Source organism: Lathyrus oleraceus, chromosome 7 (genome assembly GCF_024323335.1).
Source record: "Lathyrus oleraceus cultivar Zhongwan6 chromosome 7, CAAS_Psat_ZW6_1.0, whole genome shotgun sequence".
NCBI lineage: Eukaryota > Viridiplantae > Streptophyta > Magnoliopsida > Fabales > Fabaceae > Lathyrus > Lathyrus oleraceus.
The window spans coordinates 63044135-63060294 of NC_066585.1; the positions used below are offsets into that span (position 1 = coordinate 63044135).

Below are 16160 nucleotides of genomic sequence, written 5' to 3' on the forward strand. Positions count from 1 at the left end.
CTGCAAGTGAATACTAGGATTGTGTCATGAGAATAGATTTGGCTTTTTTATATTAAAAGTAAACCCTAAACCCGGAAAAGATATTCCTTGGAAAGTGGGAAATAAATTAAATAAGTTATTTAATCATATATTTTTATTAGGTTAGTTTTTCAAAAATATTTTAATAAATATCTATTTGGTAGGATTTGAATTAATATTCAAATAAATATTTCAAAAATTATTTCTAATTTCTTAATTTATAGTTTTTTAAATATTATTTGATTTGATTTTATAAACAAAATTAGATTTGATTTTATAGCATTAATTAATAAAAAATTATATTGAGAGTTTTCTTTTTAATTTGTTATAATTTTTATATTTTTTAACCTTTCTTATAACTTTCATTATAGTTTGTTATCTCTTTTATTTTAAACTTAAATTCAAATTTGATTTTTATATTTTGAGTCAGTTGTGATTTTATTCATCTTATTTTGAATTTATAAAATAAATCATTAAATTTCTATAAAATATTTTCAGATAGGTTGAGGCTATTTATGCTACAATACTTTTAGTTGATTAATGAGTTGTTAATTCACATAGTGATGTGATCGACAATGTATATGTAAATTAAAGCTTTTATTTTTGACATGATATAGAGTTTAAAGAAAAACTTACAACTTACCTACATAAAATCCTAAAAGAAATATAAAATTTACAATATTTGTGAGGCAAGATTTACAAAGAGACTCTAGACTAGGAAAATACAAATGGTATAATGTTTGCTATAACTATTATTGTGATATTAAATGTCGGTAAAATATGAAATGAATTAAATAACATAAGTAATATAAGATTTTTTTTTTTAAAGAAGTTAGACACTTTAAATAGAATATATATTTTTAAATTTGACGTTAAGGGCGAAGAGTATTATTAAAAAAGAAAAGGAACAATACAAAGGAGAAATAAGAAATAATCAAAGGAATACCATTGCTTCTTTCAAAAATTTGGAGGTTCAAATGGGTCAGATAACACAACAAATAGTCATTCCTCAAGTACAATAAAATTGGTGTTTGCAAGCTTGATTTTAAAAAATTTCGTCTATTGATTTGACGCACATCTGACGACTAACTCAACCGGATCGCCTGTAATTCCAAGAAAATTATTTCGACTGATATTCTAGGCACTATGCGGTATGGAATGCATGTTATGATATGTATGGATGCAATAGCTATGATGGATATGTTGAATCGGCGATTCAGGGTCAAAATCAGAGTGTAACAGTTCCCCCTATTTAAGTATCTTTAACCAGATTATATGCAGCAGGACACTCTTCATATGATCACGGTGGGAGATAGTTAAATACTAAGAATACCCGGATTTTGATCCTGAAATGGAAATGCTATGATGTGATATGCATGGGTGAAAGACTTTTGCTTCTGAACTTATCTGTTAGGGACATAGTGAATCCTTAACAGGAGATGTCATTCCAGACAAAACAATCTTTGGGGAATACTGATGGCCCACAGAGAAACAGACAAATAGGGTAAAACAACTCGCTAGGGATAACAATCATGCTGGAGAGTCAGACACACACCGGGGAGTACTCAAAGTGAAAGTTGATATATGACACTTTGAATACAAGAGATTTCGTCAGTAAGTTCGCACATGACTTACTAACAACTCGAATATATATTATTTTTTTTAGAAAATTCCCACAACAAGTTCATAAATGGCATGACAACACTGGAATAATCAAAGAAAAAGGGTCTTAAAAACAGGTTCAAACATGACCTGGTAATACTGGAATAAAAAGTTCAGCAACGGATTCATACATGACCTGACAATGCTAGGGAAAGTCAAGGAGTTCATACAGTAAGTTCAAACGTGACCTGACGATATTTGAAAGTTCAAAGAGAGTATATCAATAGGTTCATACATGACTAAATGACAACTTGAAACATTCTTGACAAATCCGGATATTTCTCACAAGACAATCGTCCAATTAAAAATTTCGGAAAATAGTGTCACTGAAAAAGTCAAAACGATAGCTTTCTAGGAAGCACCGGGGTCAAAAAGGACAGAACACTCTCTGTAGGTGCCAACAATAATTGGACTTATACCATAAACGTAGATCACCACCATCCTTAGACGAATTAGTTCCAGTTACCACTGGACTTCAAGGGTGTTGGTTACAACCAAACGTAAAGATACCCTTTACAGATGGATTTAACAGATGCTGGTGACAACCTAACTTTAAAAGGATACCAGTTACAACTAGATTTGACAGATGCTGGTGACAACTATACTTTAAAAGGATATCAGTTACAACTAGATTTGACAGATGTTGGTCACAACCTAAATTTAAAAGGATACCAGTTACAATTGGATTTGACAGATGCTGGTGACAACCAGACTTTAAAAGGATACCAGTTACAACTGGATTTAACAGATGCTGGTGACAACCAGACTTTAAAAGGATACCAGTTACAACTGGATTTGACAGATGCTGGTGACAACCAGACTTTAAAAGGATACCAGTTACAACTGGATTTGACAGATGCTGGTGACAACCAGACTTTAAAAGGATACTAGTTACAACTTGATTTGACAGATGCTGGTGACAATCAGACTTTAAAAGGATACCAGTTACAACTGGATTTGAAAGATGCTAGTGACAACCAGACTTTAAAAGGATATCAGTTACAACTAGATTTGACAGATGCTGGTGACAACCAGACTTTAAAATGATACCAGTTACAACTGGATTTTAAAATTTGAGCGCCAGTTATAACTGGACTCAATAGGTAATGTCAAATAACAATTGGACTTGCAAACAAATGTTGGTTACAACCATACTTACAGGTACCAATTACCATTGGATTTTGAAACCAAGATGCTAGCACTACGCCAAATAAGGGAAAAGAGGGCGCTTATTTTGGCCTATAACAGCGCTTTTATGCGCCCTCTAATCTGGCGCTGGCATAGGTAAAGACAGCGCTTTGTTCTCCTGGAGAAAGCGCTGTCTAAAGTGGCCACATTATAGTGCGCTTTAAGAAAAAAGCGCCCTCTGGAGTGGTCCATAAAGGGACACCTTAGAGGGCGCTTTCTGGAAAAAGCGCCCTCTAAAGTTGTCAGTGTAAAGTGTTTAGAGGGCGCTTTCTGGAAAAAGCGCCCTCTAAAGTTGTCAATGTAAAGTGTTTAGAGGGCGCTTTCAGGAAGAAGCGCCCTCTAAAGTTGTCATTGTAAAGTGTTTAGAGGGCGCTTTCAGAAAAAAGCGCCCTCTAAAGTTGTCAATGTAAAGTGTTTAGAGGGCGCTTTCAGGAAAAAGCGCCCTCTAAAGTTGTCAATGTAAAGTGTTTAGAGGGCGCTTTCTGGACAAAGCGCCCTCTAAAGTGTTAGTTATTTTAAAAAAAATTGTTTGAAAAACAGTGGATATATATTTAATTGGTAACCTGTTCGCATGCTGCAAAAGTGTAAAATTCATATTGATTTCATCCTTTAATCCAATGTTATACACCATTAATCCATTGATATATACAACATGAATCCATTTATATACAACATTAATCCTCCATATATACAACATTAATATATGATTCTTTGATCAACAATATACAACAACATATTCTCAAAGTACTACAATTAAGAGAATAAAACATAGCAACCAACACCCAGTGACCACTGTATCCAAAAGCTGTCTAGTAGTTCTAACCAACACTAAACAAAAACGCCCATCCACCCATGGTGGCAAACATGTTCTGTATATCCAAAAGCTGTCTAGTAGTTCTATCGCACATCCATACAAAATAAGGCTCAACCAAAACAACAGATGGCAGCATAAGTAGTCCCCTGCAAAAAGAACACGTCCAAATGCAAATAACACAGAACTGTCAAAAGGCGATTGAGCAACAAATAGTAAACAATGGCATAAAGTTAAATGACATAGCTAATATTACCTGAATTCCTGCATGGCTGTTAAGGTAAAAATCAAATTCCCTAGGGTGACAAATGCTGGTGTCTACCACGGTTCCTTTGACAATTTAGAACAACAAAATCAGCAAAAAGTGATAAATTCAAATGATAATATATACCAGCTGCGTTGAGAAATATATTGAAAAAATCTGGCATAATATTTCCACTTCTATCGGTCTCTTTGGGGTTGACAGGAAAGAGACAGGTGTGATGTCTCTTTTGGACCACTACAAAAGTAACTTTAGGTAGATACCCATCCTCTATTGAGACACAAGCCTGATGAAAAAAAATTAAAAATTAAACGCAGAGAATTTAGTGGTGTATTTTATGAACGACAAAGTAACAAGAAATCAACTTTGAGAAGTCCTAAATTCTGCCTATAATACAGGGCTGCAAAGTTGATGCAACAAAAAACATATAACAATATATGGTAAGTACCTGTATCTCCGACCATATTTTTTCTTTGCCAACCTTCAAGTCCGGACTTCTCCAATTATCACATGTAATCGGAATATGTTGTCGAACAAGGAAACCGATGTAACTTGCCAACATTGAACCTGTAAAAAAGAAAACAATTAAAATCAGATGACAAATGTAAAAACAATTAAAATCATAAAAGTCATTTTACCTGTAATAAAGAAAACAATTAAAATCATTTGACCTGTACCTTTTTCACTAAGTTCTCTTTCTTTTCTTGGTTGGAATATGTTCTACATGTCTCTTAACAACACGGACGGTTGGATTGATCCAAATACCCACATTATGATCATTTCTAATATATGAACCATTTGATATAATATTCTCATCTTGATCATTTCTGGTAAACGATTCAATCTCAACATCAATATCACCTTGATCTCCAGTGTTTTCATCAATTACTTTGTTGGAAAAAAGAACTATAGACCATTTCGTACTTTTCGGATCATTGACATAGAACACTTGTCTAGCTTGAGAGGCTAGAATAAAAGACTCATCTTTGTATCCCACCCTATTAAGATCCACTTGCAAAAATCCTGACTTATCCATTCGAATGCCGTTATTATTTTCAACCCACTTGCAACCAAATATAGGAATCTGAAACTTCTCATAATCAAACACCCAAATGCGCTCGATAACACCAAAATACGACAGATTTGCAAATTTGGGGTTTAAGTCCTTCACACTTGATATGTGCATTGCTTCAGCTACCACGGTGACACCACTATTCTGCATAGTACTTTTATCATCTTGTTCTTTGGTATAAAATGTGTATCCATTAATCGCGTATGCGCTATAAGAAAAAACATGGAAACTTGGACCATATGCTAAGCATCTCAACCTTTCTGTTATTGAAGCGGGATCTGAATAATACTTTGAATAAATATGATCCTTAAACCAAGGTATAAAACATCGATTGTGCTCTCGTACTATCCAATTTTCATTTCTATTGGGATTTAAACCTCGGAGAACATCCTTGTGAATTTCAACATACGGCTCAACCTCATTCTCATTGTGCAGAACATACAAATGCACTTGATCCCGTTCGACCCTTGATATTGCCACGATTTTATTTCCAATTAGATTTTTTCCTTCTTTCTTTTCGACAAGCTGAGACTTGGGGAGTCCGATTGACTGAACATTAGACAAATATTCAGTACAAAACTCAATCGCTTCTTCAACAATGTATCTTTCAACCATACAACCTTCTGGTCGACTTCGGTTCTTCACGTACCCTTTTAATATTTTCATATAACGTTCAACAGGGTACATCCATCTCATATAAGCTGGTCCACACAATTGTGTCTCTTTCACAAGATGAACAACTAGATGTACCATTATGTCAAAAAATGATGGAGGAAAAAACATTTCAAGCTCACACAAAGTAATAACGATTTCTTTTTGCAACATTGGTAAGATCGCAGGATTGATCACCTTACTGCAAATTGACTTGAAGAAAGAACACAACTTAGTTATAGAGCTTCTTACTTTTTCTGGAAGAATAGAACGTATACCTATTGGGAGAAAATGTTCCATTATAACATGGCAATCATGGGTCTTTAAACTCTTTAACTTGAGGTCTTTCATAGACACAAGTCTTCTAATATCTGAAGAGTACCCTTTTGGAACTTTAACTTCACTTAGAAACTTACACAATGTTTTTTTCTCCTTTCTAGATAGAGTATAAGCAGCAGGCGGTAGATATGTTCGTTTTCCTTTCTTCAAGGGTCCTAATTCAGTTCTTATTCCCATCGCTATCAAGTCCTTTCTTGCCTTAAGGCCATCCTTAGACTTTCCTTGTATATTGAGTAACGTGCCAATAACACATTCAAATACATTTTTTTCAATATGCATAACATCAAGAAAATGTCTCACATACAAGGACTTCCAATACGGCAATTCAAAAAAAACTGACCTCTTCTTCCACCCACTTTTGACAAGTGTGTGGGCAAAAGGCTTGCCAAACTGAGTATCCAAATCTTTCACCTTTTCAAAAATTTGATCACCCGTCAATATAGGTGGAGCTCTGCCTTGTTCTGTCTCTCCATTGAACGCCTTTCTCCATCCACGGTAGTGATGATTTGAATTTAAGAATCTCCGATGACCGAGAAAGACATTCTTCTGACCAAACTCCAAGCGCTTCCAATCTGTTTTATCTTCACAAACAGGACACGCACATTGACCTTTTATGCTATACCCTGATAGATTTCCGTATGCTGGAAAATCATTAATTATGCCAAACAACATCGCCCTCAAGTTGAAACTTTCTTTCCTATATCCATCATAAACCTCCACACCGGTCTCCCACAAAATCTTTAAATCTTCGATTAAGGGCTTCAAGTACACGTCTATGTCATTCCCTGGTTGTTTAGGTCCAGAAATCAACATAGACAACATCATGTACTTACGCTTCATACATAGCCATGGAGGTAGGTTATAAATCATAATAATCACAGGCCATGTACTGTGTGAGATACTCTGGATACCGTGTGGGTTCATTCCATCAGTAGATAATGCCAAGCGAAGGTTTCTTGATTCTTCTCCAAATTCAGGATAATCATTATCAATTTTCAACCACTGTGGTGAATCTGCCGGATGTCGATACTTTCCATCTATAATTCTTTCATCTGCATGCCAGGTCAAGTGTCTTGAATCGGTTTCACTACGAAACATGCGTCTAAATCTCGGAATAACAGGAAAATACCACAAGACCTTTGCTGGAGACAACTTGTTCTTATATCGCGAGACACCGCATTTAGGACACTCATTTAACGATGCATACTCATTTCGAAACAAAACGCAATCGTTTGGACATGCATGTATCTTATCATAGCTCATGCCAATAGAGCACAACATCTTTTTGGTCTCATATGTTCGATTGGGAAGAACATTATCCTCAGGAAACATATCTTTCAAAAGGGCTAATAACTCTGTGAAACTTTTATCCGACCACCCATTGCCCGCCTTTAAGTTGTACAACTTTAATACCGCAGACAATCTTGTGAATTTAGTGCAACCATCATACAAAGGTTTCTCTGCATCACTTACCAACCTCTCAAACATTTCGGGACAATCCTTAAGATCTCCTTCAAGTGCTTCTGCAATCTCTTCAACTCGATCACAATCGTATGTATCTGCGCCACTATAGTTTGAGGCATAGGTCGTACTATCCCCCGGTTCAACATTCTCGTTACTTTTCTCACCATGCAAATTCCAACATGTATAACTTCGATCAATTCCATGCCTCATTAGATGCGATGTCAACTGAACTGCGTCAACCCGTTTCCCATAACAACAACCCAAGCAAGGACATATCATTCTACTGGGGTCTTCGGCGTGCGCAACGGCAAACTTAACGAATTCTGATACCCCATTCTCGTACTCTCTCGACAATCGATTGGAAGACATCCATGTATTATCCATTACTAATTAGAATAAATAAAAAACAATTTCAGAAGAGTTCAAACACATTCGGACCTAGGTTTCTAATGATACTGGTGTTGACACAAAATCAGATGTTCATAGGTCGTATAACCCATTGCATCCGCAATCATGGACACTAAAAACCAACCGTCAATTTCCTAGTGCATCCGCTATCATGGTCGAAACAAACGTAGAAGGAGGAAACGCGCAGTAATAAGGTAAAACAGAAATTGGGCAAAGCTAAAACAAAGCAATAACAGAAAACAGTAATTGGGAAAAGCGTGTACCTTTGATTGGTAGAAGGAGGAAACGCGCATGTAGATCTAACAGAGGTGGAAGGAAAACGCCTCAGAACCCTAACGTGAAAAAGAACGCTAATAACAGATAGTGAAATAACAAAATGCGCAGTATGTTATAATTTTAATGTTTACTAAAGGGGACATTAGAGGGCGCTTGTGGGAAAAAAGCGCCCTCTAAAGGGGGCCTAAGAGGGCGCTTATGAAAGCGCTCTCTAAGGCTTTCCAGAAGCGCTTTATAAACTGGAAATGTACATGGACTTAGAGAGCGCTTTTTCAAAAGCGCCCTCTAAGGGTAACCTTAGAGGGCGCTTTCACAAAAGCGCCCTCTATTGTTGTCCTTCCATTTTTTTTTTGGCTTCACTTTAGAGGGCGCTTTGTTACAAAAGCGCCCTCTAAAGGGGGCCTAAGAGGGGGCTTCTAAAAGCGCTCTCTAAGGCTTTCCAAAAGCGCTTTATAAACTGGAAATGCACATGGACTTATAGAGCGCTTTTTTAAAAGCGCCCTCTAAGGGTAACCTTAAAGGGCGCTTTCTAAAAAGCGCCCTGTATTGTTGTCCCTCTATCTCCTCCTTATTTTTTCGCTTCACCTTAGAGGGCGCTTTATTACAAAAGCGCCCTCTAAAGTGCGCTGTCTATTCCAGTTGTTCGCTCCTTATTTTTTCTCTTCACTTTAGAGTGCGCTTTTGTAATAAAGCGCCCTCTAAGGGGCGCTGTCTATTCTAGTTTTTGGCGTAGTGTAGTTACAACCAGACTTGAGAGGTAATGCCAATAAAAATTGGACTCGTAAACAATACTGGTTACAACCAGGCCTTTTTTTAAAAAGATACCAGTTACAACTGGACTTGACAGGTAATGCCAATAACAGTTGGACTTATTAACAAATACTGGTTACAACTAGATTTTAATGTTATTATTTTATATTTTTTATTCCACTTTTATCTAATTTGATTTTTAATAATAAATGATAAAGTTTTATTCAAATATGATGGGTTTTATTGTTATTTGGTTATGTATTAATGAAACACAAAGTTTTATTCAAATATGATGAGATCTTCATAGTCTTCAGCTAAGTAACAAAACTTCAGAAAATCTTCAGCTAGAACCTTGACAGCATCTGGCTTGACATCTTCAGAGTCTTCATCTAAGTAACAAAACTTCAGAAGCTTGTCATTCTTCAGAAGTTTGATGATCAGAGTCACGTCCAAAAACATAAGCGAAGAGAACATTGTAGCAACAACACAACGTCTTTCCAAAACTTATTAAGAGTGAATCAACACAGAAGCAGAAAGAATATGGTAGCAACAACATAGCGTTTTTCAGAACTTCTCATGAGTGAATCACATAATAGGAATTCAGAATAAATGTTCAGAAATTGATGACGTTGAACATCATAAACTTAAAATCAGAACTGGATATTAAAGTTACACAATACTAAATCATTCGAATATCAAAATTGTTTTCACACAAATACTAAATTATTATCATCAAAACTCAAAGATATAAATAAAAAACCAACTCTTGTTCTAACATGAACTTGTTTATTTGTGATGAATATGTGATCCAGATGCTTGTAATAGGATGCTAAGAGTGGGGGATATAGTTTTAAACAAGTTTCCATTTATAGCTACAACATAGTTATATAAATGGATGAATATTTAATTATATTTGAAGTTATTAATTGATTTTAATGTGTATGAAGAATACTCAATTCTAAATTCCTAAAAGTATTTTATATATTAAATTTGTTCTCTCACTTTTGAAGTGGGTAAAGAGGAAGAAATTAGTTTAATGTAATTTTCTTCATGATTGAGACACCAGATCCAGCTAGCTCTTACAAGAAACAGATAGGACTATAAATGGATTCTTGTTTTTGGTTGGGATTTTGGGGGTTAATTTAATTTCAATAATTTATCATTTTCTTTCGTTGATTAATTTTATTATTATGTGATTGTTTTTGTGGCAATTATTATGAATTTCAAGTAGTAATTGTAATGATAGAAAAAAAGACTAGGGGTTTGAAGAAGGCACTGTGAAGTGTCATTTTCCTGTTTACATACATATATGTTTCTGGACATGTATTTTCACCTTTTGTTTTAAATACTAATTAAGTATTGATACTAAGTTTTACCAAATTCTACAAACATGCCATTCTGATAATTTTAGTACTCTTTTTGACAATAATCGCTTTAATGGTTGTTATATATTTTGTTGATATAAGCACGAAGAAGCTTTAGAAGAAAAATAGGAAGGTATAGTTGAAACAAGTTTCCATTTAAGTGATAATTTCTGATAACATGGTGATATTACATATTTTTTGGATGCAGCTTTTAGACTAGAAGGATCATGATCATATTATTGGCCCATACAAGAGAGTTCAACAGTGGATTGAGAGCAAAAAAAATGCAACGAAGCCACATTTTAATGAAGTTCATAATGTTCTCTATAATTCTTTAATATATATTGTAGCAGACATCAAAAAGCTTTATACTTTACTTGTTAAACTAAGTACTTGTTTTCTCTTACTAACCATACACTCCCACCAAAATAAAGACATAAATAGAAATTAGATAATGAAATTATATATTAAAAAGAATGAATATTTTATATATTTGAATTTTCATTACAATTTTTTTATAATCTATTTACTAAGCTGCAATTTCTAATCCAAACAACACTCCGGCATGTTTGGCAGCTTCGTCATCCTTAAAATAAGTCTTTATCATTTTGTCGAATACATGCCACGTCAACAAACTATCCGATGCGGCTTGATGAGCATTTCCAACTGCCCGACACACATCAAGCGTAGTAGCTACCCGCTCGAGACCACCATAAAGAGAGTTGCAGGACTTCATCATATATTTCATGTCATAAACACTTTTTCCAAACAATACTTCAACCATTTTCAAAAAATCCTCTAACAGGTTTGGTAAATTCATTCCGGTCAGGATCTTCACCAAATATCCAAAATCATAAGCGCTACTAAACGTGACCCAAGTAACAAAATCGTTATAAACAAGTATCGACGAGAACATTAGTTCAGCGAAAAGCTTTGAATCCACACCGTGAAATAAATTGCGCTCAAAATTAATCCCTTGACGGCGGAGCATATCAATGGAATCTTGATTACAGAGATCATGATTGACGTCAAAATCACAGAAGTTAAACTCCCAGATGTAACTGTTATTGGTTCCAAAGTCAGGAAGGTTTCCCTCAGAATCCGAAAGTGTGAGTCCAACTTGAATGAGTTTAAGATCATCGACATTGGCTTTCAAATAACGGTAGTGATCAGAGGGTAGAAGATGACGATAGTCAATTTTTGGGGAATGAATTACGCCGGGAAATTCAGTATCCATTGAAATGATTAGATGATGTTCAGAGATAGCTTGAAGGATGAGATTGAATTCATACTCTAAATTGTACGCCCAAACTTCACGGATAATGACTTCCTTCAACATGCTCATGTTGAGTTTCTTAAAGAATTGATTTTGAAGTTGAATTGAAAGAGAGAAAAAACAACTGCAGGTGAATACTAGGATTGTGTGATGCTATGAGATGAGAATAGATTTGGCTTTTTTATATTAAAAGTAAACCCTAAACCCGGAAAAGATATTCCTTGGAAAGTGGGAAATAAATTGAATAAGTTATTTAATCATATATTTTTATTAGGTTAGTTTTTCAAAAATATTTTAATAAATATCTATTTGGTAGGATTTGAATTAATATTCAAATAAATATTTCAAAAATTATTTCTAATTTCTTAATTTATAGTTTTTTAAATATTATTTGATTTGATTTTATAAACAAAATTAGATTTGATTTTATAGCATTAATTAATAAAAAATTATATTGAGAGTTTTCTTTTTAATTTGTTATAATTTTTATATTTTTTAACCTTTCTAACTTTCATTATAGTTTGTTATCTCTTTTATTGTAAACTTAAATTCAAATTTGATTTTTATATTTTGAGTCAGTTGTGATTTTATTCATCTTATTTTGAATTTATAAAATATATCATTAAATTTCTATAAAATATTTTCAGATAGGTTGAGGCTATTTATGCTACAATACTTTTAGTTGATTAATGAGTTGTTAATTCACATAGTGATGTGATCGACAATGTATATGTAAATTAAAGCTTTTATTTTTGACATGATATAGAGTTTAAAGAAAAACTTACAACTTACCTACATAAAATCCTAAAAGAAATATAAAATTTACAATATTTGTGAGGCAAGATTTACAAAGAGACTCTAGACTAGGAAAATACAAATGGTATAGTGTTTGCTATAACTATTATTGTGATATTAAATATCGGTAAAATATGAAATGAATTAAATAACATAAGTAATATAAGATTTTTTTTTAAAGAAGTTAGACACTTTAAATAGAATATATATTTTTAAATTTGACGTTAAGGGCGAAGAGTATTATTAAAAAAGAAAAGGAACAATACAAAGGAGAAATAAGAAATAATCAAAGGAATACCATTGCCTTTTTCAAAAATTTGGAGGTTCAAATGGGTCAGATAACACAACAAATAGTCATTCCTCAAGTATAATAAAACTGGTGTTTGCAAGCTTGATTTTAAAAATTTTCGTCTACTGATTTGACGCACATCTGACGACTAACTCAACCGGATCGCCTGTAATTCCAAGAAAATTATTTCGACTGATATTATACGCACTATGCGGTATGGAATGCATGTTATGATATGTATGGATGCAATAGCTATGATGGATATGTTGAATCGGCGATTCAGGGTCAAAATCAGAGTGTAACAGTTGCCCCTATTTAAGTATCTTCAACCAGATTATATGCAGCAGGACACCCTTCATATGATCACGGTGGGAGATAGTTAAATACTAAGAATACCCGGATTTTGATCCTGAAATGGAAATGCTATAATGTGATATGCATGGGTGAAAGACTTTTGCTTCTGAACTTATCTGTTAGGGACATAGTGAATCCTTAACAGGAGATGTCATTCCAGACAAAACAATCTGTGGGGAATACTGATGGCCCACAGAGAAACAGGCAAATAGGGTAAAACAACTCGCTAGGGATAACAATCATGCTGGAGAGTCAGACACACACCGGGGAGTACTCAAAGTGAAAGTTGATATATGACACTTTGAATACAAGAGATTCCGTCAGTAAGTTCGCACATGACTTACTAACAACTCGAATATATATTACTTTTTTTAGAAAATTCCCACAACAAGTTCATAAATGGTCTGACAACACTGGAATAATCAAATAAAAAGGGTCTTAAAAACAGGTTCAAACATGACCTGGTAATACTGGAATAAAAAGTTCAGCAACGGGTTCATACATGACCTGACAATGCTGGGGAATGTCAAGGAGTTCTGACAGTAAGTTCAAACGTGACCTGACGACATTTGAAAGTTCAAAGAGAGTATATCAATAGGTTCATACATGACTTAATGACAACTTGAAACATTCTTGACAAATCCGGATATTTCTCACAAGACAATCGTCCGATCAAAAATTTCTGTAGGTGCCAATAATAATTGGACTTATACCATAAACGTAGATCACCACCATCCTTAGACGAATTAGTTCCAGTTACCACTGGACTTCAAGGGTGCTGGTGACAACCAAACGTAAAGATACCCTTTACAGATGGATTTAACAGATGCTGGTGACAACCTAACTTTAAAATGATACCAGTTACAACTAGATTTGACAGATGCTGGTGACAACCATACTTTAAAAGGATACCAGTTACAACTGGATTTGACAGATGTTGGTGACAACCTAAATTTAAAAGGATACCAGTTACAATTGGATTTGACAGATGCTGGTGACAACCAGACTTTAAAGGATACCAGTTACAACTGGATTTAACAGATGCTGGTGACAACCAGACTTTAAAAGGATACCAGTTACGACTGGATTTGACAGATGCTGGTGACAACCAGACTTTAAAAGGATACCAGTTACAGCTGGATTTGACAGATGCTGGTGACAACCAGACTTTAAAAGGATGCTAGTTACAACTTGATTTGACAGATGCTGGTGACAACCAGACTTTAAAAGGATACCAGTTACAACTGGATTTGAAAGATGCTAGTGACAACCAGACTTTAAAAGGATATCAGTTACAACTAGATTTGACAGATGCTGGTGACAACCAGATTTTAAAATGATACCAGTTACAACTGGATTTTAAAATTTGAGCGCCAGTTACAACTGGACTCAACAGGTAATGCCAAATAACAATTGGACTTGCAAACAAATGTTGGTTACAACCATACTTACAGGTACCAATTACCATTGGATTTTGAAACCAAGATGCTAGTTACAACCAGACTTGAGAGGTAATGCCAATAAAAATTGGACTCGTTGTTGAAACGTATATTTCGTGTCGGGTTTTTGTTATCGTATCCACAGAGATTGTAAGATATCACTGCCGTTCAATGGTTGTATTAATCTTAACTTAATGTAACAATAGGGTTTTGGTTTTAATCAAGTTATCTTGCATAAAAAGTAATAAATTGCGGTAAAAGTTATGTTTTGAATAAATGAGAAATATTGCCAAAGTTAGGTTTCAATGATCACTTTGCATGTATTTGCTCGGTCCACAATCTTATAAACTCCTTTAGATGATAAATCATTTCACAAAGTCCTCTCAATATGTTTCTCTCGAACACACATTGTGAGTTTTGCCATTTTGATCCATTGTTTCTCTCGAACACAATCTATCAAAATGACAACTTTTTGGTTCAACCTTATGGTGAACAAAATCATTCATTACTATCTCTAGCTAACAAACAAGTTTGGATGAAAACCTAAGTCAAGAGTCGGTAAACATCTCTCGATCATAAACCAACACAAAGAGTTTTAAATAGAAACAAAGTTTTCATCATATATTTACCATTAAAGAGTTTACATATGAGGATCCTTACATTTACACACAAAGCTAGTAATCACCTACATCTAACCTTGACAAATGGATGACTTAGCTACTCATTTTCATGGTAGCTTGGTCGGCAAGTAAGGAAAGAAGGTTGATCAACATCCAAGTCGGATAATCGAAGTTGGATGGGAATCCACCTTCTTTTTGTGGAAGATGGTTGCTAGATGAAAAGAAATGAAAATTAGGGCATAAAAGATCCCCTCTAACAATGCTGTAAAATATCTCTCTAAAGTACAAAAGTGGAAAAAGTTGGTAAAAATGAGGTATGGTGCTCAAAAGTGGCACCTGCTACTTATAGACCACTGCTGGGCTGTCATGTTCGATAGGCGAGCAGAATGGCTCGCCTAGCGAGGGTCTAAAATGGGCACATAAGGCCCCTGCGCCCAGAGAAAACAGGGCCTGCTGAACTGTCATGTTCGCCTAGCGAACATACCTTCGCCTAGCGAAGGACACGCTTCAACCTTCGCCCCAGCGAGGTTGAGAGGTTTTGCTACTGGAATGCTCGCTGGGGACTCGCTAGAGCTTCGCCTAGCAAGTGAGTGCTGGCTGCGTTTTTCACCAAAACAGAACGAACTCGCTACCACCTTCGCCTACAGCTCGCCTAGCGAATTAATTTGACAATTTACTGGAGCTTTTCGCCTGGAACTCGCCTAGCGAACCAATGCTTCGCCACAGCCTCGCCTAGCGAGCAGGCTGATGAAATGCTTGTATTCTTTGGTTCCTTTGCCAATTTTCTTGTGTCTTCATTTTAAATTAGTTCATGTCTTTCCTGCACAATAACACACAAATCAAAGGCACCAAGCTTGTTTATCAATGTAATGCATTCCATGTAAAACAAATGTGGTTTTGACAATTTTAGCAAGGAAAAAGAGTGAAAGATGCCCACATATGATAACTCAAATAAGCACTTTTGGGCATCTAACAACTCTCCCCAACTAGATTCTTGCTTGTCCTCAAGCAATGTATGCCTCTTGAAGGACAAGAGGATTTGCTTTAAGAAACTGGTTTCTCCGAAGTTGGATAAACGGCTCAAACACAAGCGAAATCAGCAAATACAAGTTCCCAACGGTT

General features: G+C 35.0%; 1 protein-coding gene across 1 annotated transcript; it reads right to left on the minus strand.

Moving 5' to 3' along the window:
- Positions 1-10794: 10794 nt before the first annotated feature.
- On the minus strand, positions 10795-11673 carry LOC127105588 (probable CCR4-associated factor 1 homolog 9). Its single transcript, XM_051042782.1, has one exon. It carries the CDS (start codon positions 11608-11610, stop codon positions 10795-10797), a length of 816 nt encoding a protein of 271 aa, XP_050898739.1. The 5' UTR covers positions 11611-11673.
- Between the last annotated feature and the right edge of the window lie 4487 nt (positions 11674-16160).